Here is a 24,762-nt window from a genome sequence, read left to right on the forward strand (position 1 = left end):
ATGAAAACTCTTTGAACAGCTGATTTGAACATGTAAAATTCACCAGAGGCCTGATAATCACGTTTCTACTTAGCACATCTAATCAAACATTAAACTGATCTTGCTACTGAAACTTGTAAAGATTCTGATGCATTTAGTTACTCAACTTTAATCAATAGTGTCAATAATACCAATATTTCCTTTCTATGATGAAACTTTTATTTATCTGTTATAGCGTGACTCTCTTTTGCAAAAATACCCTGCCTAATGCAGGACAATCAACAGTGTTTCCACAGACACAAATACACACTGTGAAAATACAGATGAAAAATATACAAATTGTACGAGATAAAGTCCAAAAATGACCAAAAAGAATAAGATTCAAAGCCCAAAATATCAAAGTAAGACCTAATTGTAAACTACCACCACCCCCAGATGTACTAGGATAAAAACAAGAAACCACAAATATTTTAGAAATCTGTCAAAAACGTGTTTAACAAAACTTTTTTTCCCCATGCTAAATTTCATGGCATTACAGGGTTAGTGATGTTGTGATGATCTATAGGAGGCAAAATGACAAGAGCTATGCCATTGTTCACAAACTTTATGATCCCACATCAGCTGTAAAACCACATTGTATGAAATGAATGATGTTGAGCTGCTTGGGCAAGAATATAGATGACAAGAAAAAATTAAAAAGAAGAAGAAAGGAGAAAAAGGAGGTCATACAGGCAAAGAATAAAGGTGTTTAGTACAGTCAGAAGATGTGGATGAGTGAAAAACAGAAAGCTGAGAAGACAAACAAGCGCTGGTTCTCATACTAATATTGCTAGTCAACCTTCTTCTATGTTTCGTTTATCAAAAACCCCCAAAAATGTCAATAAAAGTGCAGTTCTGATTTTATTGCATCACCCCTCCATCTTCTCCCATCCTACGACTCTGCCTCTCCACCCTCGCACTCCGCACTCGTTCTTTTATCCTCTTCCCTCCTTTCCTCTTTGACTCCGGTCAAGCGTTGTCGTCCACTTTTGCTTTTTCCTCAGCTGTGACTGTGTGTGTCAGAAGCCTGCAGGTGTGATCAATTTTCTTGTCTTTGTGACTTTGTTCACATGTGACTGCATGCATGACTGTGTGGTATGTATGTGCATGTCATATATGAGGTTTAACCACAGTCAAATACTTGACTGGAGGTCACCCTCTAAAGGCTCTGCAGTTTATTAACAATATGGTGTCAGATTTATGCGTTTTATTGTTTTCTATTAATTTCTTCTTGATTGACTTGAATAGCAACAGTAGCACAGTGTTTCTCTGAGCATGAAAAAACATGAAGTTCGATGATTTCTTCATAGAAGAATGCCTATCACAAACTGAATCAACAACAAATCCATTACAAAACTAAATTACAAACAACGAAAAAACTGGTTCTTTCACCTGCTGCAGCAAAATTATGGGAAAATTACAGATTTTTTTTGGTTTGCAAGGCCTCTCTTTGAATGCAATCTACTCTCAACACTGTCAGTTCTTTGGAACTGATACTCTGACTTTTGTTATGAAATAATAATAATAATGCCCTTTTTTAAAATAACTTACTCGTGCTTCACTACAAACAATATTTGTTATTGAGGTGCAATTGATGCAACTCTGCTTTGTACTTTTATCAGTCACATCTTGGAGGTCATTCACAGTGCAGGTGACATTGGGGGCCATTGATTTTCAAATGTTCGTCCAATATATAACCGACAGCTGTTTCCTGTTCTTGGCAGACAGGAGTGGCCTCCACTGTGCTCTTCTGTTGCTGTAGCAGATCTGCTTCAAAGTCAGATGTGTTATGATTTGAGAGATGCGCTCCTGCACAACCACTCATGTTTGTAACGAGTGGTTGACTGACTTACTGTTGCTGTTCTGCTTAAAATCTTCTGGCCGTTCTTCTCTGACCTCTGACATCAACAAGATATTTTCACCCAGCTGCTGCTCGCTTGATATTTTCTCATTTCAGACCATTCCCAATGCCAGCAGGCCAGCAGTATTCGAAACAATTAGACCAGTAGCTGTGTCACTTTTATTCCCCTTTCTTCTTGATGCTTGGTTTGAACTTGATCACTCTACTGACCATGTCTACATGCCTGAATTTGAATTTCTGACCTGTGATTGGTTGATTAGGTATTTGCATTAATGAGTATAAAGTGGCTGCTGACTGTATGTGGTGTGACTGCAATGGACCATACAGTGGCTGCTGCTATGTTCATGGATTCTACATATTTTCTTTGTCTATTTTCTGATGCATATAGTTTCACGAGTATCATTTTGCTTTTCTCCATTTAAGCAATTTTGTAAAATTTCAAGTACATTGTTCACATTTCATTTTTTGTGCCTAAAATGTTTTTACTCTACATTAGGGCTACATTTTTGCTGCACTCCATCCAAAGTCAGTAAGGTGCAGATAAAAGTAAAGAAAACTTTTGTTTATTGTTTCGTCATAAATGCCACAGCAACCCAGTATGTCAGTGGACACACTTTGAGTAGATTGGCTACTTTGAAAAAAAATGACCAGTAAAATTTCTTAAACCAGAAACAGATTCAATGTTACTGCAAAGAAAATATATGTATAAAAGAGTTATCTCTATGTCCCACATGAAAAGATAACCAAGCTAAAAGCATCCCAGTGCGATCTTTACTTTTAAAGATATTAAAGTTATACACATTTTGGAACTAAAAAAAAAAAGTTTCAAGGCTTGTCTGTGTTTCCATATCTGCCGATCTGGTTACAAGCCCCTAATAAACTTGAAGAGACCACTCAAGGCCCACATGACTGCTTTGTTATGGTCAATAAACTTAACCCCCGGAGGTCTCCTGGATCCATTTCCAAGCATTAACTTCAAGGTTAAGTAATTTATTTGTGGTTCTCTCATGGATTCTAATTTTAAATAGAAAAACATCTTTTAAAAACCAGAACACAAAATTCCCATTTCTCATCTGGGGTCTTTCTGACTTTACTGTGTTTCTTCATCACGTTGGTGTAAGTCTCACATCAGGAGTGTCACTGTCACCACATCTCATATCACAGTCTCATCTGTGCAAGTCAGTAAAACAGTCTAAACAAAGGATGTCAAACTCCTTTTACAATGAGGGCCACATACAGCCCACTTGGATCTTCAGTGGGGCAGATGAGTGAAACTACTCTTTCTGTCAGTGTAAACATCTTTAATTATACATTTAATCCCTGAGATCTTTTAGTATAAGATAAATAAGTGCAGTATCTACAGCAGGTCTTGGTTTATCTTCATGACAAATGTGTAAATGTATGAAATGTAAACTACTATCCTGTAGCTTTAAAAGAACAAGTTTTCGTTGATTGATGAACATTTTCTCTTTTTTATACTGACATTTTTATATTAGACAGTAAAAAACTGGACCTTTTCCTGTTTATCTTTTAGGTAACTATTTTGGTGTAGTATCTTTATCAGCAGGAAAAGCTGTCAAATTTATAGAAAAATACAAAATTTAATGCAACCCATCATATCAACCTAGACACCTCTAGTTTTTTCTAAGAGTAACATCATATTAGTCACTGCAATTTTTAAAAAATCATCCCTTTTTTGTTGTAAATCAGTCCTGATACTATGTGCATCAGAAAATAAACAAAGACAAAAATATACTATATACACAGAAACAATTACTGAATAGTATGACAAAGTCACACTACATATGTGTGTAGTTCATGCTTGCATGTAATAACAGTGTCATAACCTGCACGTGTGACACAAGACTGAGAATATGTGTTTGTAGCTGCTTCGACTGAACCTCTTCTGAGACCGCGTTTATATTTGCTTTCAACTGAAGAGCATATTCACTGCTACCACTGACAGCATTTAACGGCCTTGCTGTTTCATGCATATTTTAAAAACTTGAGAAGTGATTTGATTGAAAACACTAATGCAATGCTTCACAGCGTTGTTTCATAAGCGAGAGATCTGTATTTCTTTCTGGAAAATAACAATTTGATCAGTTGTGCCATTCAAATGAGAAACACATCACACAATGACTATCACCTTTAGCAGTGAAGTATGTGTAAAACCAATAGCAGTGTGTACAAATACTATGAGAAAGCCTGATGTGGGTTCTCACTGGTGTGAGATTGATGTGAGAATGGCGTCAAAATGATCAATAAAAACTGTCATTAAATAAAGATCTTCGGTGTGAACACCAGGGGGAGCCCTATCCATGTGACATATTTTGGGCTTAACGAGCAGAAAATACACCCTAAAAGTAAATGTTATCGTCACTTCTTCCTGCAACACTGGAAAGATCGTTACAATCTTGGAACTTCTCCAAAGATGCCGAATAAGGAAACATCGACATTTATTTAGGTGAAAAATAGCGAATCACAAAAATAAATAAATAAACTAGTGAAAACAGAAAGACTGAGCCCACGTGAATCCACTGCTTCACTGTGAACCGCAAGCGCCACCAATTAAAGTCTCCACGCACTGATTAGCTGCGCAACTACTTTTAAACTGGATATAAATCGCCCTTTAGGGAACAGTTCCCTTTAAAACCTCAGAGTCAATCCAAGCAAGAGTCTTTTGATCTAGATTACATCACATTGTGGATTCAAGGATAAACTTCAAAGATAAAACTGAAAAGGTTACATCACTTACTGCATCAAGCATAGAAACAACAGGATATAGAATTTAATTAATAAAATCACTGATTGCAACTATTTATCCCTTAAGATAAACAAAAGTGTGGGGGGAAAAATCCCACCAGGTCTGCTCATAAGTGTTTGAATTATTTGCTATTTATGTTTGTTGTTGTTTTTTCGTGAAACTCTGATCTGTTCTCTTCCTCGGGTTGTTGACAGCGGTTTGTGTGACTCGTGACTATTGTTTCTAACATCTCTGGCACTGATCTCGCGATTTTAGTTTTCTCCACCTCCTCTGTCTGTCTCTCAGCTCCATCCTTTCACACAGTGCACCGGAGCGCTCAAACGTGAAGCACTTCAGCCAAATTATGCAACACTGGTAACACTTGCCGCTCTCCCATTGGCTGTTGAGTCTTCCACTTGGAGGTGTGGCTAAAGTGCTTCCACCTGCCATTTGCCAAGTCTGTGCCGAGGGCGTGTCTGCCGGTTTCATTCACAAATCTAGCAGCGGAGCGTCTCTCCGACATGTGAAGATCCCTCTGCTTATTCTGTGGCACACATGTCTGCTCCGCAGATGTACGCCTGCAGCCTGAACAGAAGATGGATTCTGACTAGTTCAGAATGAAACTGTAATGTTTGTGGTAACAGCAACAAATATTACTACCATAATGGTGTCCTTTAGCACTTGTGTGATAGTAACATATGAAAATGAGTCTAGAGAAATGTCCGTGTTAAAGGCAGGAGGCTTAAAATAACTGTTGGATGTCGGTGATCTTTGAGCCCTCGGGGAGCAATTCATTAAAAACAGGTGTGATCCTTTCACAGAAATTACTGCATCAGCTCAGGAACACTTCCACAAATTATTGTCTGTTCACATCCACAAATTTTCTTTTTTTCTTTAAAAAAACCCCCACATATGGCTTATATGTGAACATAATCCAGAAACACTGCTATCTTCTCTGTGCTAACCCTCATTTAAAATGTACTCAGGCAAGGATGTTGGACAAATCAAAATTTGAAGTTCTGTTTGGAAAAATGAACACAGCATCCCACAACTAAAGAGGAGAGAGAACATCCAGTTCGTTATCAGCAGTCAGTCAAAAAATCCTGCATCTCTGATGGTGGGTGCATTGGTGCCTATGGAATTGAGAGCTTGCAAATCTGGAAAGGCACCATCAATGCTGAAAGACATATAAAGGTTTTAGAGCACCATATACTTCCATCCAGACCACATCTACTCCAGAGAAGGAGAAGCAACGTGACTTTGTAGTAGAAGACTCTAGTTTTTAAACTTGCCTGCCTGCAGTCCTGCCTTCTACAAATAGTCAATACATCATGAAATTAAAAGTACAACAAAGAAGATCCAGGACTTTTTGAGCAGCTAGAATCCTATATCAGACGAGAAAGGGACGTTATTCCTCTCCCAGAAGTCCAAAAACTGGTCTCCTTAGTTCCCAGAGGTTTACACACTGTTGTAAACATGGCACCCCATCCCAACTTTTTTGAGACATGTTGCTGCTATCAAATTCAAAATGAGCTGATATTATTCTTGGGTTGAAATATTTGATATGTTTTCTGTGTTCCACTGTGAATAGAACAAGGGTTCATGAGATTTTTGAATCACTGCATCCTGTTTTTATTTACATTTTACTCAGTGTGCCAGTGTTTTTGAAACTGACATTGGAAGCTGTAATCGCACTGTAGTTGCAAAATACATTGTGAAAGAGTTTGCGTGATACTTTGGAACTGATTCCAAAAAGCATGTCTGATTTGCCCAAAGGTGAGTGCACTATCACTGAGGAGCAGATATAGTAGTTAATAATTGTGAGGCAGGCGCTAAAGTACCAGGCTTCAAACCAAATAGTAACTTATTTAAAATTTGAAACAAAGTTTAGTAGTACTAAGCAGTTTCTGCCTGTTCTGCAATGAAAAGAAATATACTGTTTAGACACTCAGGTACGTGCACCCAAACACATAATAATTACAAGAGGGATGTACAGTGTGTTTCATCAAGTTCCTTTATGGATATTATTTCATTGTGATATGGCAACATGATCGACATTTCCTCTAAATCAGAGGAAGCTGAAGGAGAAGGTAGGGCAGGGTAAAGCAGCAGTGTGTAGTAGTTTCCCAGCTATCCTCCTGGCATGGTCTGAATCTTTCTCTTTCTGATGGAGGACAAAGATACAAAGAGCACAAAGAGTGTATACTGCAAACTGTCTCCACTTTATATTGCAGCTCTTTGTGTCTTTGTCTTCCATTAGACCAATGACTTTTCAGTCCTAGTGTCTGATTCTCACCTCACCAAACAGGAACTTCAACTTTCACTACCTAAACATTTAAATGCTTTCACACTGAGTAAGAATGTATGTAGAAATGTCTTCTACGTAAAGTAATCGTGTAAATGTTTAATTTAGCTTCTATAATTAAGCGCTCTCACATCCCTCTTTGTTTCCCTCTAAATCATCTGCTGAATCCTTTTTATTACATTCATGCAATAGTCAGTTTTTACTACAATCAACCCAATGGAGCAATGCTCTGATTTCCACCTCAGGGACCGGTTTGACACACTGAACTTTGACCCACTTAATTGACAAACACATCTTCCATAGATGATACTTCAGCTTGTCAATACAAGGACTGATAATGAGAAAAGAGAAAAAAAAACATGGAAGCCAAGTGGAGAATGGGATTTGAAGGGGATGGTCTTCAGCAAGCATGAACTCAAAGTAGGTTCAGTGAGTTCATGTGCTGTAGAGGAATGCTCACGTAGCACACATATGACCTTTCCCCTGGTTTATTTTTTGCCAAAGTTCACCTGTTATTGTATCCTGACAATAAGAGGGTCCTGTTTGCGCACCTGATGTTAAGGTTACTAAATACTGAGGGACTTGACATAGTTGCAGGCCTCGAAGATGGTAATTGTCAATCTAACAAGGACACAGCCTGTTGTGTACGTTGAGGCGGGTCAGTGGGTTCATGTGTATGTTAAGCATGGGAGTGGGGGAAGGGTAGGCCGTTTATCATAGGCTGAAACATGCTGGGGATTTCGGATCTAAAAATACTAGTCAAAGCCAGTAAAATCGTGGCCTTACAATAAAGCCCAATGAGGAGAGAGACCAGCAATAAGATAAGTATGTAGCATGTGACAAGATCATGTGTATGATCCATGTACGTTGGTATAATGCATTGCAAGTTTCAGAGGGAGGGTCAGTGAGTTCGCTGCTGTAAGGCTATATATCATGGTACTGGGAGGTGATTTGTTATCTGTATGATTGCATGCAGCAGTGTGTGTTTTTAACTTAAACATGAAATGACACTGACACAAAGCAGGCAATCACACTTTAAATACGATATTTCATTGTTTGGAAAATTTATCACCTCAGCTCTCCTTCCTACTTTCATCCTCTGAATTCCAGTTTGTGACACTAGACAAACGAGTTGGTAAGCTTTAAACTGAGGAAAATACAAAAATGTTCACATGAGATTATGTAAAACTGCAAGAAATTTAGCAAATAAACAATATCCGTCTAATATTGCAAGTTATGTAACCCAAGATAACTCAGGGTGAAAGAATTGCACAGCCTTGTCCAGGCAGAGTGACCATCATTATAAGAAATGTGATTTTCTAGTCTGTTCTGGGCAATATAATGAAAAACGTCGCCCACTGTTTATTTAGTTATTATTTTACCTTTGAGAGGCCTTATTTGTAAGCGGTTTTCGTGCTCCATGCGTGCCTTCTGCTAAACCTCTCAAGTCCCTTGTTATATTTATTTATCAACGTGCGTTCTTACGCTCTCGGTATGAGTAATTTTTGCGCACATCTCGTGCATAGAACATACTGTGCACATCTCGGGCCGACGTGCGTGCCTGCGTGTGTTTACACCCGCTCGCTATAGTAGAGCAGCCCAGCCCAGACGCCACACTCACGGGCGACACATGAGTGGGCAGGACCGTGAGTGCCGGGGCCGCCGTCCAGTCAGCGGAGATCACTGCGATCACTGGCTGAAAGGTTCAGCCAATGGCGCGCGCCGCCGTCGACACGGCAGCCAATGGAGTGCGCGCAGAGCGTGGGCACGTGGATTTGCGCACATGTTGACGCTTGTAAACTGCCGAGAGAAAGAGGCAGCACAGGCACAGACCGATGAACGGCAGGCCGGGTGGTGTGTGTGTGTGTGTATGTGTGTGTGACAGAGAGGTGATGCTCGGCGTCCCGATGCTGCTCCAGCCTCGGAGTGTGGACTGACGGACCAAAAGTAGAAGACAGAGCCATCCTCCACTATTATTAGAATCAGCTGTTATTTTTAAAAGCGCTTTACTGAAGGTAAGAATTTTCAAAAGCATTTTTATCTTTTTTGTTTGCCGAAGTTGGCAGCTTAGCCTGAAGGAATTTCCTGTCCTGTGCGTACCATCCCGGTATAATTTTAATATATCCTAAAGCTGTGTTGCCTAACGATAAATTGCTTTTAAACGTTATAATGATTGCTCAGATTTTCCTTCATGTTTAAGACAAGTAACTGCTATGGATTTATGTTAGTGTCTGATAGACTGAACGGCTTTAGATGGCCTGAATGTACAGTTCTATTAGTTTCTCTTGCTGGCGTGGTGGTGGTGGGCACAGACACAGGCCGGCAGAAAACACCTGAGTCGCAGCCTCATGGTCTACCTGTGCAGGCTGTGGCAACACATCCACCAATCCAATCCTACCGCATCTCCATCCAGCTGGGGCTATAAACTAAGTAAGGGGTTGTACATAAACAGAAATAGCATCAGATTGCCTCACAGTATTTGAAGCTGTTGACTCTTTCACGTTAACAACGTGCCATTTGGTTTGACAGCCACCAGACATAAAATGTAAATGGAAAGCACGCTGTCTGAGCGTTTCTTTCTCCTTTTGCGTTTGTGTCAGTCTCCTTCATTTGTGAGTGACTTTTGACTTTATTTTTCTGACGCTGATAAAGAGTTCTGTTGGTGTATTTCATTGCTGAGCATTTCTCAGTTTCCCCTGAAATCTCCCCCTCAGTATTGGTGGGATCAGAGATTGAACAAGCTGAGAAAGAAAGGGGGAGAAAAACAAACAGATGAGAGAAAGGCACATGGCCAGAAATGCAGAATGTGAAAATGTGAGAAAAAGGAGGAGGAAGAGGGCTTGGTTTGGAGAGGAAAGGAAGAGGGGGCACCGGGCTTGTGTGCATAACGAACAGGATGAGCTGAAGGCAGAGCGGAGAGGGATGAGAAGCATACAGAAATACAGCCGAGAGGAAAGAGAGTGGTTTGCATGTGTGTGTGTGTGTGTGTGTGTGTGTGTGTGTGTGTGTGTGTGTGTGTGTGAATCCAAGGGGGGATGGAGCGCAAGCCTGAGACGGAGAGGAGGGGCTAGAGAGAGCACTGGAGGCTGTGGCAAAGAGAGAGAGCAGGCCTATTCCGATTTCACTACTCTACAAGCTCCCATCCCCCTCACACATTTTACTCTCCTACAGCCTCCAATCTCCTCAATGGAAGCCAGACATGCACTACTATTGTGTGCCTACTGCCTACCCCCAGTCCCAAACTAGGGCAGTGCTATACCCACCATTTTGAGTAATAGGGGTTATAATTTTTGGTAGCGAGGTAGGAAAATGGAGTATTGCCAAATGCTAAGAACTGAACTTCCTCTCACTTCAGATGTGTTGGTTTTCAATGTTCCCTTAAGCCACACTTGTGTTTCTTTCCGTCATCCTAATCTTTGAGCTTTCTTTCTGTCCCGATAGGGATGCAGTCGCAGGGCAGCACCTCCTCTCAGCCCTCCTTTGATTCCCTGAGCTCCAGTGACAGCCTCTTGTTCAGCGATTCAGAGCAGGCAGAGGACGACACAGACGTCTTCCTGACAGACAGCTCTCCATCTGTTATCATCGGGGGGTCGGGCAGCGCGTCAGCAAGTGGAAATGGGGGGTCAGACAGTCCCGGGTCACAGTGGACGTGTGACGGCTTCACCGACAAAGAGGAAGAGGACTCGTACAGGTCACAGAGTGGCGGCAAAGCGGCTCACGTCAGCCTGGGGAAGACTGATCCGGCGAGGCAGACTGCAAAATCACAAGGAGATCTGCTGTTTGCTCAGAAGGTAAGAAAGGTGATGGGCAGAAAAGGAGAGTGATGAGAAGAGGGCTGACATAGCAGTGTGCGTGCAAAGGAAAGCCCAGCAGATAGCCTCAGACAGCCAAGCCTAACCAAAACCAACTCGTAATCTGTCTTCCCTCCTCCTCTGTCAGTGTGCTGAGCTGCAGGGTTTCATCAGGCCCCTGCTAGAGCTGCTGAATGGACTGAAGAGGGGCCGATTCGACCGGGGTAAGAGCATCCTTTCTTCACTGTCTTCTGGGAGGCAAGTGTGTGTGTGCGCTCGCTGGCTTCTGCAGTTGTTGAGGCTGAACACAGGTTTACATGATCTAAGTGGCCTCAGTCCATTGAAATAGTAAGTTTTCCTTCAAGCAGTAGTCTGTATTGATGTAGCCTATCAATGCAGTCCACAATGCTGTGTGTGTGTGTATGTGTGAAGCGAGTCTTCTCGCTGACTCAGTAGCTTGCAAGAGTTTACCGATATCATGAGTTAGAGCGTGTGTGCATGTGTGAGACCGTGCATGCCCACATATGCATTCATTCAGTGTGAATGCTGACTGAAGGATTATGTTCTTTTGATTGACAGGCTTGAGTAGTTTCCAGCAGAGCGTGGCGATGGATCGTATCCAGAGGATTGTGGGGGTTTTACAGAGACCTGACTGCGGGTAGGATGTCATCCAAATTGTCCCACCATCCATCAGCCCTCTTTTTCTCACTCTTATCAAGTCCTGCCATCATGAGATGTTTTAGCTGCATTTAAGAATTATTATCTTTATTAAACTGTGAGTTGATCTTAGATATGCAGTGCACGGTGAGGCAGGATGTTTTATTGAACAGTCCTCAGGCAGGTAGAGTTACAGCTTTCACTGTCAGTGCAGAGAAACACCAAACTTCAGATGAAATTTTACCTAGATCTCTGTGCAGGATCATAAATATCCACGCCTGTTCCTACTCAGCAGCAAAGTCGTATTCCTATCTGCTCCTCACCTAAATTTTGTTCCTCTTTCTACATCATAGGGAGAAGTATCTGAACACTCTGCTCCAGGTGGAGATGATGCTAAAACTTTGGTTTCCCCAAATTCTCACTCAGCCTGTGTCTACAGCCTCCAGTGTCACCACATCCCCTGCCCGATCCCTCCCGGAAGCTTTCGGCTCCACCCCGCCGCACAAACACAGGGATCAGTTACATATTCCCGTTAAGGTGAGGACATACATTCCTGACTTCTTGCTGCTAATACACATAAACATTTCTCCACCCCACCAGCACCACAAATTTTACAAAAACCTCCCGTTCATATTCTGAAAATTACTCTCCTGTTTATTTTCCAGAAGCGCAGACTCAGCTGGACGGGTACAGACTCTCCCACGCCTTCCCCTGTACCTCTCAAGTCCCCCCATATCAGCACAGGAGAAAACAGGGTGAAGTCTGATTGCAGAGAAGGTGGACCTTCTTCCTCCCCATCACTAGCAGCTGATGCAAATCAGAGTTTGGCACATGCAGCCAGCAGCAGTCAGCTAACTGATGACAAAAATGACGGAAAAGACGGAGACGGCAAGGAACCAGTGAAGGTGTCGAAGTACCAAGCGGGTCAGAGCTCTAAGCCGAGCCTCACGTGGGTTCATGTTGCGCCCATCCTGTCCCCACGAAATACCTGCCTCTCACACGATGCCCTCACAGCCAGCAGGAGGTTGAGCCCGGCTACACAAGACAGCTCCATCTCCTCCACCACACCTTACAAGCACCCCAAAAATGTGAAGAAGCCAATCCGGTGCCAAAGCCAGCCTGTTGCTGGACAGCAGAGTGAGAGGGGGACCACCGAGGCAACTCCGGGTGAGAGCCAGTCTCCTCCTGTTACACTTAAGCCTTTGCCTGGGGCGTGTCCCACCAGCTTGAAGACCTGATGTACTGAATCAGCAAAAGAACTGGCAGCCTTGCTTTGTTACACCACTGGGCTAAAAGCTGCTGCGACAGGAAGAAGGGAAGAGGCTGAAGGCCTGTGATTATACTTGCATTAATGAGAGGAAGTGAGGAAAGAATTGTTGGTGATAGATGTTGAAAACAATGACGGATAAAAACATAACCTATCATCCAGACCACAGTTAAAACAGACATTTCAAACAACAGGACATAAACAAGAACCGTTATCACACTTATAATCGAAACTCGTGCGGAAAGGTGGTTGTCAAGGTTCAAAAGCAATGTACAGGTAACGAGAGACATTCTAGAGTATTTAGAGGAGTAAATGATCGCTCCTCTTCAGCATGAAGGCAATCAATACAAAAAGAAGAAATATTTATGTAGGTGACTGTTTCAACAGACATCTAACTTGAAAGAAACTGTTCGAAAATGGAACAGCCGATGTCAGTAATCAAAATAAAACCTTCCAGTGTTTATTTTGATGTGGTTGATGAGTGAGCTGATTCTAGTCTTGCAGCAGAAGACACGTTTTTCTCTACATTCTTTTGAATGGTTTGAAGAGGAAAAAGCGACACTGGGGGTAACTAAAAAAATCTTGTTGCTAGTGATGTGAGAAATGAGGTGTAGTGTGCGCCGTGTCGGAGCCATTGGAGACGGTGGAAAAATGACATCACAACTCACGAATGTAATCCAAGAATTGTTTAGACACTCGGCTGGCAGATCATCAGCATCGAGCAGGAGTGACATCGCAGCGACCGGTGGTCACATAACTTTTCCTGTCGTGCCGTGGATCAGATGTTTCCGACGGCAAACCGACTGGCAATCAGTCTCATTACAATCCGAGACTTTTAATAGACCAGCGTATGGAGTTAACAAGGACCACTAAAAGACATGTCTATTGATTCAATTACACAGTTAATTTATTCATGTGTTGATCTGATACTGCATCTATTTATTGTTTGTATTTATTGGGCAGCTTATCACCTGCTGTGCGCTTGCATAGTTTGGCCTACAGTTCTTTTGAGGTGACTGGGAAGATGCTGTTGACATTTTTTTGTGGTTTTTATTGCTATCGTGAGGAGGGCAAAACAAAAAGGACGTGAAATCTTATGATTGGTCTCTTGGACTACTGTGCCTTTTTTACCAAATAGGATGTGTTTTTCCAAAAAAAAAAGCATTCTGTGCTCTCAGTGCATTCATACTGTGTTTTGATTGTTTGCATGTGTTTCACAAAACCAGTGCACAGTCAAACGCGAAAGCCAACGTGTAGTCACCCTTCTTCTAAAATCGCACACAGCTTAAAAACCAACATCATCAACTGTGATTCTTTAAAACAAAAAAAAAAATGGCATCCAGCTCTTATATCCCAACATCTACAGCTCACCTGAATGGCCTGCATCTCTGACTAATACACACACCAACAGCAGTGGCTACTATTTGTCATGTAGTATTTAAGTGTCTAGCCTTCCTTTGGGGCTTTTCTTTAGGTTCTGATCAGGAGAGAAACAGACCTGAACGGCACTTAAAGATGGTGCTCTTGAAAACTTGAAAACATGGTGAAAATATAAATGTAAGGGAAGAAATCTTTCTTTGCACCACTCTCTACCGCTGCTATCATCGTGCTGATTTACATGTATCATTGAAGGCTTGCTCTTTAATTGGAAGTCCACTCACAGCATTCATTTAAATGTTGAAGGGGTTCTTAGTAACCCGACTGGATTAATCTATATTGTAAATATTTGGACTGATATTTTTGAATTGGTGTGAGAGGTTCATATGTTATTTACATAACTACAAATGGGGTGGGGGGATTTGCATTACTAGACTCCTCCAAAAAGCACCACACGTGAACACAGAGCCACCGGCAGCCAACATGTTACTGCCTGTTTGTTTTTGTTGTTTTTCTCAGTACGGAGTGTACAAACCCTCAGTCACTCTTATCCTGCTACAATACGCCAGATGTTGACTCTTGATCAGAGGCTGGGGGTGTCTTCCACCACACTCCTGTTTTGGTTTTTGGGTTCTTTTTTTTATACATTTGTGGTATGACAGAGAAGCCAATTGCACTTATTTTTCATTATGTCCTTTTTCATGGGTTTTCTACTGCAGCGACCACTGCTTATTGGTCAGAAATAATGTCTTGTTTATTTCAGCTGCCTTCTTCTTTTACTACTACAACTACTTATTACATTTTAAAAGCTGACTGTAGTTCCACCTCGCCTCCCTTCCCCCACTCTGCTGCACTCGTCTGCCCCTGCCCTCTCCTCTCCTTTATCTCCCTCAATCCCGTAGTATATTTTCTTTCTAAACTAAACTCTGTCTTTCACTCAACCCAATTCTATGTGATATTACACTCCTTTTTTTTTTTAAAATATTGATACAATCAAAGATTTAAAAAAATAAAATAAAAAAAAAACTTTTAATAAATGAAACCAATTTTTGAAAGATGAAACTGCCTGTGTGCTTGTTTACGCAAATCTTCATGCATTTATTTTGTTTTCTTTTGATTATGCAGCTCCCGATTTGGAAAGCAGCTTTTAATAAACAGATGTGTGACTCGATGGGGTGCAGATTTACAGACTGTATATTCTGAAGGCTGCGTGAGTGCACGAGTGAGTGGGGGTGAGGCGGAGACGATGAAGGCAGGAAGAAGAGGAGGGGCAGTGGGGTGGTGAGACTACAGCCTCTGTAATCTGACTGAGAGAGGTAGGGGGGCTGGCTGATCCTCCAACCAGCTGCTACATCAGAGTCCAAACACTACTTTAGCTTATATGTGTGCTCATGTGAGAGTGTTATAATGAGTAAATACCTTCTGGAGGTTAGCAGAGAAAAGTTGGTGGTCTCTGTAGCGCGGTCCTGCATTTCACACGAAAACAATTACCCACAGGCTAAAGTCTGATCTCTGCAGGCGACCACCGAGAATTTTAATTCCCTCTAGAAAAAAAAAATCAAAAGGTGAGAATGAAAAATTGAGTGGCGCGGCGCTGCATCACCCACACCGAACGTGATGAAAGAAAATGAAAAAAATTCTGATAACCCAAACACACACTGGGAGGTTGCTAGGAGTAATGTTATGTAACAAAATGTGAGTTTTACTTCAAAATAAAGAGAAAGTAAAAACTTTAAAGTTATGAAGCTGTGTACTAATTTAACTTCAATCTGTCTTTTTTGTTGTTTTCAAAAAACATTGCTTCTTTTATCCTTTAATATTTAAATCTGGAAGTTCTGATTCTGTTAATTTCACCAATTCTCAAAGAAAAATCTATGACCAGAAAATCAGACGCAACAATAGATGTTACACTGCACAAGGAGCACAACTGTTAATTTCATGTATTAACCATCATTGCACTCTCGTTCTCCTTCGCCCAGCATCATATCCTTAGATACTGCATGCACACCAGGATGAGAGTGGCAAATTTTGGGAGGGTGTGGTTTTGACTTCTCTCTCATGCCATGCGGCACGTATGCATGCATGCATGCGCTGCTCCCCCCCCCCCGTCGCACGCTCTGACACACTGACTGGCTGATTTGGTGATGGGCTTGTCTCTGACACAGTGACTATGCTACGTTACAACAACACAGACAGCCCTCCCTGCCTCCACCCTCCCTCCCCCTCGGCCCCCCCTTGTATCCATGCAGTTTTTAGCAGAAAAAGCCCTTGCCCTCCATCTCCCCACCGCTGCTATTCTCCCCCCCTCTTTCTACTCCGGAGGATGGAAACGAGGGGCAAGAGGAAAAGGACGAGAAGAGGATGTGTGGAGGGCACAGGGACGAAACTTGACCTCGCTACAGTTTTGAGAACATTTTTTTTAACAAACAAAATATGTATAATTGTTCTTTTTCTCCCCAAAAAAGCTACATTTGTTTTTTGTTTAATCATTCAGTTGGATTATAATATTCTGTTTGCGCAGTATATTTTCACATAATTAACATTACAGCACTGTTCACATTCAAGTTGTTTTCACTTCTCCGAGCATGTGTTGGCTTAATTTAGCATGTGTGTGTCCATCAATAGGATTGCACATAATGAACTTACTGCGGCTCTTATCCCTTGCTGTGTAGGTTTTAATTGTGGGCCCACATCCTGTTACTGGTTTTAACAAGTTGATGATTTAATGGTGTCCTTCCAGTTCTGCTCTGTGCACATAATGAAGGGAACGACACAATGAGGTGCTTATTCACTTATTCTAAACACCCCTCCCCCATAATTTCACTCCAGTACGACTCGCGTGAGGTGAAGTCACTCTCTGACTTTACAACTACATACACAGCCTCTTACTCACCATAAGTCCACAGGGTTTTTTTTAGTGCAGACTTGACCAAAAAAACAGCCTGAATGCTCAATAAACCTGCCCAATCCTGAAATGGAAATCAGAGACATTTCGAAGTCCCTGCTTCGCCGGAGATCACAGCGGTGACGGGCCCTTGGTGTGCCAGGTTGAAGGGGTTGCTCTGCGCGCCATCTGTGGTCTCCATCTCTGTGAACAACGTAAAGACAGAGACACCAGGACTAAATTTTCAAGGGCGCACGTGTGTCTCATCATGACATTGTGTGTGTGTGTGTGTGTGTGTGTGTGTGATATTTGGGGCACGGCTCAGCTACAGGCAAATAACATCCTCATCAGTTTCTCTGGCCTGAATGTGTTCTCGGGAGTCTGCTCGCGATGACACCATCCCACACGGCTGCTTAATTATTCAAGTACACTGAGTGAAAGGGAATCACCAGGTTCAGTATACTCATGAGGGGGGAAAGAAAGACACAGATGGCAAGCAAAGAGGGCTATAAATGAGACAAAAGTGAGAGATTAAAGCTTACTCCCTCTGAGTTAGAATGAACCACCTGCACATAAACTGAGATCCTAGCAGCGTATGCTCGAAGTCAAGACAGCTGAGCCCCCTGAGAGTGTATCTTCCAAGATGATTTACAACCCCTGTCAGACACAATGAAATAAAACTGGGTCAGCATGATAAAATATACCATAACCATACAGTTGATGAATCAAAAAGCTTTGTGTGAGAACAGGGGGGATAACTTAACTAAAGTCTTAAACTTTGCTCTGTAGTTAATTTTTGGAGAAAAGCAATAATATACATTAATAGCTGATATCAAGCTCAAAGGCTGTTAAGACTGAAAGGAAACACTTAAGATTCAGCAATAAAAGCTTTGCAGATACCGGACTAGGATTACAAACTAAATACCTGACATTCCAGTAATATAACAGATTAATTCATACAGCTCCCATCGCATGCCCCCATGATGCATTACTCTTGTTTTAGCTGCACAGGCAAATTGAAATCACTGTGTTTGCCAGTGTGGGGTCAGGGCATGCGTGTGCGCATGTGATGCTGTGTGCGTTTTTGTTTTTCCTGTGTGCACTTGTATAGAAATATCTGTGGTATTGTCATATTATGTGCTGAGGTGTCATTACATAATAGAGCTGGCTGGAGAGAGGGAACGGGGGGCGGGGGCTGTGGGGTGTGCAGGGCAGACGGCTCATGGGAGGGATTCAGGTTGGCCACGGGTGGTCGTAGCAGAGTGGGTAAATGTGAGAGACAGTGGTGTGTGAGGTGTTTACTGTCAGGCTCATCATTTGATTATCCACAGATTAAGGTAGCATTATTGTAAATTTAATGAAAATAATTACCCATGTTGGGTTTTTTGTTTTGTTTTTAGCCAAAATCAGAGTTAAAACCGAGAGAAGAGCTTTATATGTAAACCTGGCATTTAGCAACTCATGTACTACTTTTAGGCTGATCAGTGAGAAAGTGAAGCCCAACAATTTAAATTTTTTTTAAAACATATTATTTGGAGTCATGTTAATAAGTAAGTCATGTTTGCTTATTTGTCTCACTTTCCTATCAGAGACGGTACCATAATTACAAAAAAACTCAATAGTTTTGGAGTCTTTTAGCTCATCTATCTTCATCAGACTATCCTTGAACATTCAGATGTCACCCACTGGTTTTGGAGTATGCATTTTGAAGCTTCAACTAGCTTTTTGGCTGCTGACATGTTGCTATTGGTTTTTGAGCAAGACATGACCATATGCGAATGAGATGATGAAGCGTCAATAGCAAGCTGATTCATAAACTGTACACGTGCATGGCACAGACACAAATATAGACTTATTAGTATTAATCAACAGACTAACAACATACTACAATTTCACTTACCAGAACTGAAGCGCAGATGTCTTGGATGTTGATCTCTATCACCCAGCAAACCATATTATGTAATTTTATTAAAGACACCAACCGCAGAGACCACGTTTATTTCAGTAACAATGGTGAAGACAAAACTGCTAGTGCAAGTTTACTTTGTAAACAAAAAGAAGTTTTTGTTGTATTATTCAAATGCCTCTAACCCACAGTTGAGGCTAAATGTACAACATTCAGTTATTTAGCATTATATTTAACTGTAATTATGTGCTTCACTCCCCACTGTCCTGCTTTTTTTCTCCTCTATCACTGCATGGATATCTCCAGACTATTTATCTCAGCTTTGTCTTAAACACACTGTTCCTCACATATTTAAGTCACGGGTTCAGAACTTATTATTTGTTTCTTAGTTAATTGCATACAGGCTATAGTAAATTCCTCTCTGGCCTCTGGTCAAGTTCTGTGTTACTTTAAGAATGCTGTTATTCACCCTAGACTAAGTTATGATAAACAGCATTCTTGATAAATTTCCACCTGGGTTCTGTGAAGGACAATTAACTGAGACAGCTCTTCTCAGACTATCTAATGATGTTTTGGCGCAAAGTGCCACAGGAATTGTTCTGTCCTCCTTATGTTGGAACCGACTTTAGCCTTTGATACAATTGCTCACCAGATCTTGCTTGACAGGTTGAGGTATTGGACCAGTGTGTTGGGATCTGCCTTACGCTGCCTTCATATCTTTCTGATCGTTCTTTTTGCGTGCCTGCTTCAAATTACAAGTCTTCCTTAAGTCATCTTCATTTTGGTGTACCTCAGGGTTCTGTTTTGGGGCCCGTATTAATTCTGGTTTACATGCTCCCTCGTCAGCACATTTTGAGCACTTTTAAAGACCTATCATATCACTGCTACACAGGTAATATTCAGTTTTATATCTTTTTTAAGCCTCATGACGTTCGAAACTGCACGTCTTACACTGTGTAAAAAGCTGGATGGATAAAATGTTTTCTTAACTTAATGAGGAAAAAAATGAAATTCTTGTTTGTGCTCCAGAAAAGCATATAACTCTAGGAAACTCTTAGTGCATTAGACTCTTAGTTGATTAGACTATTCCAAGCCTTCCATCAGGAACCTCTGGGCAAATTTAGATTCTGGTTTTACTTTACTTTGGTCATGTTCAGTCATTGGTTCGTTTATGTTTTTATCACTAACGAAATATTGCCAAATAGTACTATCTCACAAACAGAACTGGAAACTATTATTCATGCTTTTGTTTCTTTGAGACTGGATTAGTGTAAATCATCACCACTTATTTAGTGTATATCTGTGTGTACATAGTGTATATATTAGTGTAACTCGTTATTGACCAGCCTACACAAAGCATCATTGGACCGTTTGTAGATGCTGCCAGACTTCTGAACAAATCACCAAAGTTTTCTCATGTCACACTGCTACTTTCCCAGCTCCATTGGCATCCCATTGACTCGAGAATACATGTCAAGATTTTGGTTCTCACTCATAGGGCTCTGAATGGTCAAGCACAAGCATACATCTAAGAACTTTTACATCTGTATGTCCTTAGCAGATCCCTAAGGTCATCTGACTGAAGCCTGCTGTGCCACATGCAAGGGTAAAAACTAAAACTTAAAAACTAAAGGTGACAGAGCCTTCTCTCAGTTGTAGCACCAGGACTCTGGAACTTTCTCCCTTTTAGTTTTAGGTCTGCAAACTCTGTTCAGCTTTTTTAAAAGCAACTAAAAATCTTTTACAACTGCTTATAATTAACTATTTTGATATACTAATGTCTGATGTTTTTGTTTTCTTTTGTTCAGCACTTTGTAATCAATATCTTTAAAGGTGCTACATAAATAAAGTTTTTACTTTGTGTGGAAGTGGGGAGTGTGGGGAAGTGGCAGTGGGGAAAACAATTATTTGATCATCTGCTGAATTTGAAGGTTTGCTCACTTACAAAGAAATTCACAGTCTCTAATTTTTATCGTAGTTTTATTTAAATGGACAGAGACAGAATATCAATCAAAAATCCAGTAAAAAAAACCAAACACATTACATAAAAGTTATAAATTGATTTGCACGTCACTGAGTGAAGTGAGTATTTGATCCCCAAGCAAAAAATGTGTTACTGTTGGCAAGCACAGTGGGAAGATATTTTTTGTAATAGGTCACCAGGTTTGCACACATCTCAGGAGGGATTTTGGCCCATTCCTCTTTACAGAAACTCCAAATCATTTAGGTTTCTTGGCTGCCACTTGGCAACTTGGACCTTCAGCTCCCTCCTCATATTTTCTCTAGGACTGAGGTCTGGAGGCTGGTTAGGCTACAAAATTACACCATAATCACACCAACATTTGTCACCTTCTCAACAAGCTTCTTGCTGATGGTCTTGTGTAGATCTACAATCTTGTCCTTGATGTCATTTGACAGCTTTTTTGGTACTGGTAGCCAAAGTTGGATAGAAAAAAACCGATTCTGTGTGCAGGTGTGCTTTCTAAACATAGCGAGTTAAGTTCAGGAGTATCTGTAATTGACTGAATGTAATTTGTGTGCCACATGGACACGCAGGCAATTTGTGGGAGGCAGAATTCTGAGTGGCACTTATTTCAGTCAATGGCATGCAAATCAATGCATAACTTTTATGTGATGTGTTTTTCTGGATTTGTGGTTGATATTCTGTCTCCCTCTATTAAGATGAAAATGACCATAAAAATTAGCAACCATGCATTTTTTTGTAACTCAAAGCAAAATGTACAAATTCAGCAGGAGAATCAAATTTTCCCTACGGTACATTTAGTTGACTCTTTGACAACTGAATTCTTCTCTGTTTAACCACGCTTTCTATTGAAATTCTATTATTAATTATATTTTTATTGTCTTTTTTTATTTTTGTGTCTTCTACCATACTTTTATATTGCTAGCACTTTATACATAAACATCACTTACTTTGTATTTTGTCACTCCGTGAGGGACAACTTCATTTTTATTGAATGACTTTCTTTTTTGTCTTTAGGTTTGTTTAAAAAGAATGTGAAACACTTGTCTGGTTCCCCCTTAGCGAGGTCAGGCCTCTCCTAGTGTCACTGCAAACTTTGCTCATTGCAACTGCTGTAGTTTGAAGTTTGTTTGGCCTGGCATGCCTGGTGGAAAGCATTGCCTCTGTCTGTCAGGTCCAGCTGCCTGTGTCAGTCAAAGAGTCCATGAACCTAACTCCAGCATCCAGGTGGCTCTATACGATAGTTGCCTGATAGATATTGTTAGAAAAGGGCCAAAACATCCCTCGGGATTAACTTCTTTTTGGAGTGGGCCTAAAGTGGCCACTGGAGGAACTACTGCAGTTTTTGGCACTTCCATGCTGGCATCAGTTTTCAACTCCAGAGGCAGCTACATTTGTACAACACATACAGTGGAACGATAGTCACTGCTACTTGCAAATGTCACTAAATAACTGACAGCCAACAAGGTCAGCAGCAGTTATTCTTGGGCAATATATCAGTGAATACCTTAGTCTAAGGAGCTTGGAAAGAACTTCTTTAAGTTGCTTGAAGACATTTCACCTGTCATCCGAGAAGCTTCTTCAGTTCTAAGGTCAAATGGTGGAGAGTCCCAGATTTAAACCCAGTGGGAGTTTCCCCCCAAAGAGGGACAAAAGGACCCCCTGATGATCCTCTACCTAATCACATGAGCCAAGGTGTGAAAATGGGTGTGGGTCACAATCAGCCAGAGTTTCGGGTGAGTTCATTGTGAAACCTGGCCCCACCCTATCATGTGATTTCCTGAGGTCAAATGGCCCAGGGTGTGAGTGGGTGTTAAGGCGTCTGGGAAGGGAACTCAAAACTGATATTATAGATGGCAGACAGCTGGTGTCGTAAGCCATCGCCTCTGTTCAAAGATGGTCGCTCACAGTGGACATAAATGGCTTCTTTCACTCCTCTTTCAAACCACCTGTCTTCTCTGTCCAAAATGTGAACATTGGCATCCTCGAAAGAATGACCTTTGTCCTTTAGATGCAGATGAACTGCTGAGTCTTGTCCCGTGGAGGTGGCTCTTCTATGTTGTGCCATGCGCTTGTGAAGTGGCTGTTTGGTCTCTCCAATGTGTCCCACACCTGTTTTCACACCTTGGCTCATGTGTTAAACTATCTTGCTTAAATGATGGTAAAATACATTTAATTTTCAATTGAAGTAGTTGCTGAATATTTTTCTGCAATTCAGCTAATATATAAATCATTAGACTGTTTCAGATCAAAACATTGCATTGCAACTTGCGTTCAGCAATTTAAACAAAGAATAATTTACGACACTCAATAACCAAAACAAGTGATCAGTAAGACCTTGTTTTTGGGAAAACTAAATATATGACATTCTGATTTTCCTCAAGGTCACGGAGAAAAATGGTATCAAAGTGAAAACAACAAAAGGCGTTTGTTGTGGTGGAAAAAGCATGTAATCAAAATGCCTCAGATTTCCATGTATTATTCTGTGGTCCTAATTAGAGGCTTCCTTTCCACTACTTCCATATTCACACAACTTGGGTTGTAGTGTGCTTGTAAACATGGACCTAAATATTAAGTACATGGGTGATGAATCGGCAGATGATGACGATGGAGGTGTGCTGTTTGGTAGGAGTAAATGAATACACCCGTAATGACTAGCTGACATTTTGGTGATAGAGAAAGAGCATGCGTTGTAACTAAAGCATGCTGCATATGCACCTCTTCCTGATGGTTGCACGTAGCATTAGCACTGTGAGCGAAAGCGTGGATGTGGCTTGCTGTAGAGAGAGCGAGTCATTTGGCAGCCTGGTATAGCCTCGGGCTCTCTGCAACTGATTCATGCTCACACTACTATAAGTGCACGCAGTTGACCCACATCATGCAAAGGGAGGGAAAAAAGTCAGGAGGCAGGCGTTCAGGGGAAGGAAATGGAGATCATCTGATAATCTCATGTTTTTACCAGGGGACTGGGTTCACGACTGAGCTGCGGTTAATAATTAGGCAATATTTATGACTAGTTTGAGTTCTGTGAAAATCATTGAAACACTGCGCTTTTAATATGAAGACAAAGCCCTATCATGAACCTTGTAAAGGAGAAGAATGTGAATACTCTCTGCCAAAGCTCTTCTTCAGCTATTCAATTTGGATTTTTATTTGCAATTCAGATCACTCTCTTAGTTCCCAGAATGTAAAACATTAGTTTTAATCCAGCCTTAACTAGTTTTGGTATTTGAAGTTGCCAGGGGAAAGATTTAACCTCTTAACAACCACCAAGTCACTGCTGATCCACTTAGTGGTAGGCTTATGCTGAATTTTACCAGCAAGATAAAGAAGCATAGTCTCAGAAACTAGAAGACATAACCTTCTAAAGCTGGCATCTCACACACATTTAGACTTTACAACTGCTTTGCTATAAGACTTCAATTTGAATGTGTAAACTAGAAGCGTAGAACTGAACCTAACCATAACCCCATTATTCCAGTACCTAATTATTCCTATTACACCTAATGTTCAGCTAGAATTTCTATAAATATATTGCTCTGCAATTACATGATGCCAAAAACTTGAAAGTCATTTAGCTTAGTTTGATTTAAATGGACAAAAGACTGCGTGTATCACCAGACAAATCTGCTAAAATAAATAAATAAATAAATAAATAAATAAATAAATTGTAAGAACTTTTTCTATATATGTTTTACTTCTTCTACCATCATTTTGTGCTGTTGGAGAATTTTCCCTTAAATTTAAATCCAGGATCCAAAGACTGCCGTGCCTCTTATAATATGACCCAAGCTAAATAGGCAGATTCATTAATGTGTTTTCGCTGGTGAAAATGAAAACTGATTGGGGCTTGTGTAAGGTTAGTTGAAGTAAAATGGGCTTGAAAGTGAACACGTCAGGACTGTGATAAAATGCAGTGTGCATAGTCACACCCACAGGACAGTTTTAATTCTAGAAAAACCCTGA

The 24,762-nt window shown here is 41.0% G+C and overlaps 1 protein-coding gene across 2 annotated transcripts; it reads left to right on the plus strand.

Moving 5' to 3' along the window:
* Positions 1 to 8,729: 8,729 nt before the first annotated feature.
* LOC146659154 (uncharacterized) lies at positions 8,730 to 15,703 on the plus strand. Of its 2 annotated transcripts, none has more exons than XM_085423047.1 (6): positions 8,730 to 8,945; positions 10,372 to 10,721; positions 10,870 to 10,945; positions 11,301 to 11,379; positions 11,732 to 11,915; positions 12,044 to 15,702. In XM_085423047.1, exons 2-6 carry the CDS (start codon positions 10,374 to 10,376, stop codon positions 12,614 to 12,616), a joined length of 1,260 nt encoding a protein of 419 aa, XP_085279173.1. In that variant the 5' UTR covers positions 8,730 to 8,945; positions 10,372 to 10,373; the 3' UTR covers positions 12,617 to 15,702. The 2 variants fall into 2 exon arrangements, with proteins under 2 accessions (XP_085279173.1, XP_085279174.1); XM_085423048.1 differs by lacking the exon at positions 8,730 to 8,945 and adding an exon at positions 9,911 to 10,231 and having other exon boundaries at positions 12,044 to 15,703.
* Positions 15,704 to 24,762: the final 9,059 nt, after the last annotated feature.

Source organism: Rhamphochromis longiceps, linkage group LG11 (assembly GCF_057381845.1).
Source record: "Rhamphochromis longiceps isolate RC_006_pf linkage group LG11, R_longiceps_female_GT1.1, whole genome shotgun sequence".
In the NCBI taxonomy this organism is placed as follows: Eukaryota; Metazoa; Chordata; class Actinopteri; order Cichliformes; family Cichlidae; genus Rhamphochromis; species Rhamphochromis longiceps.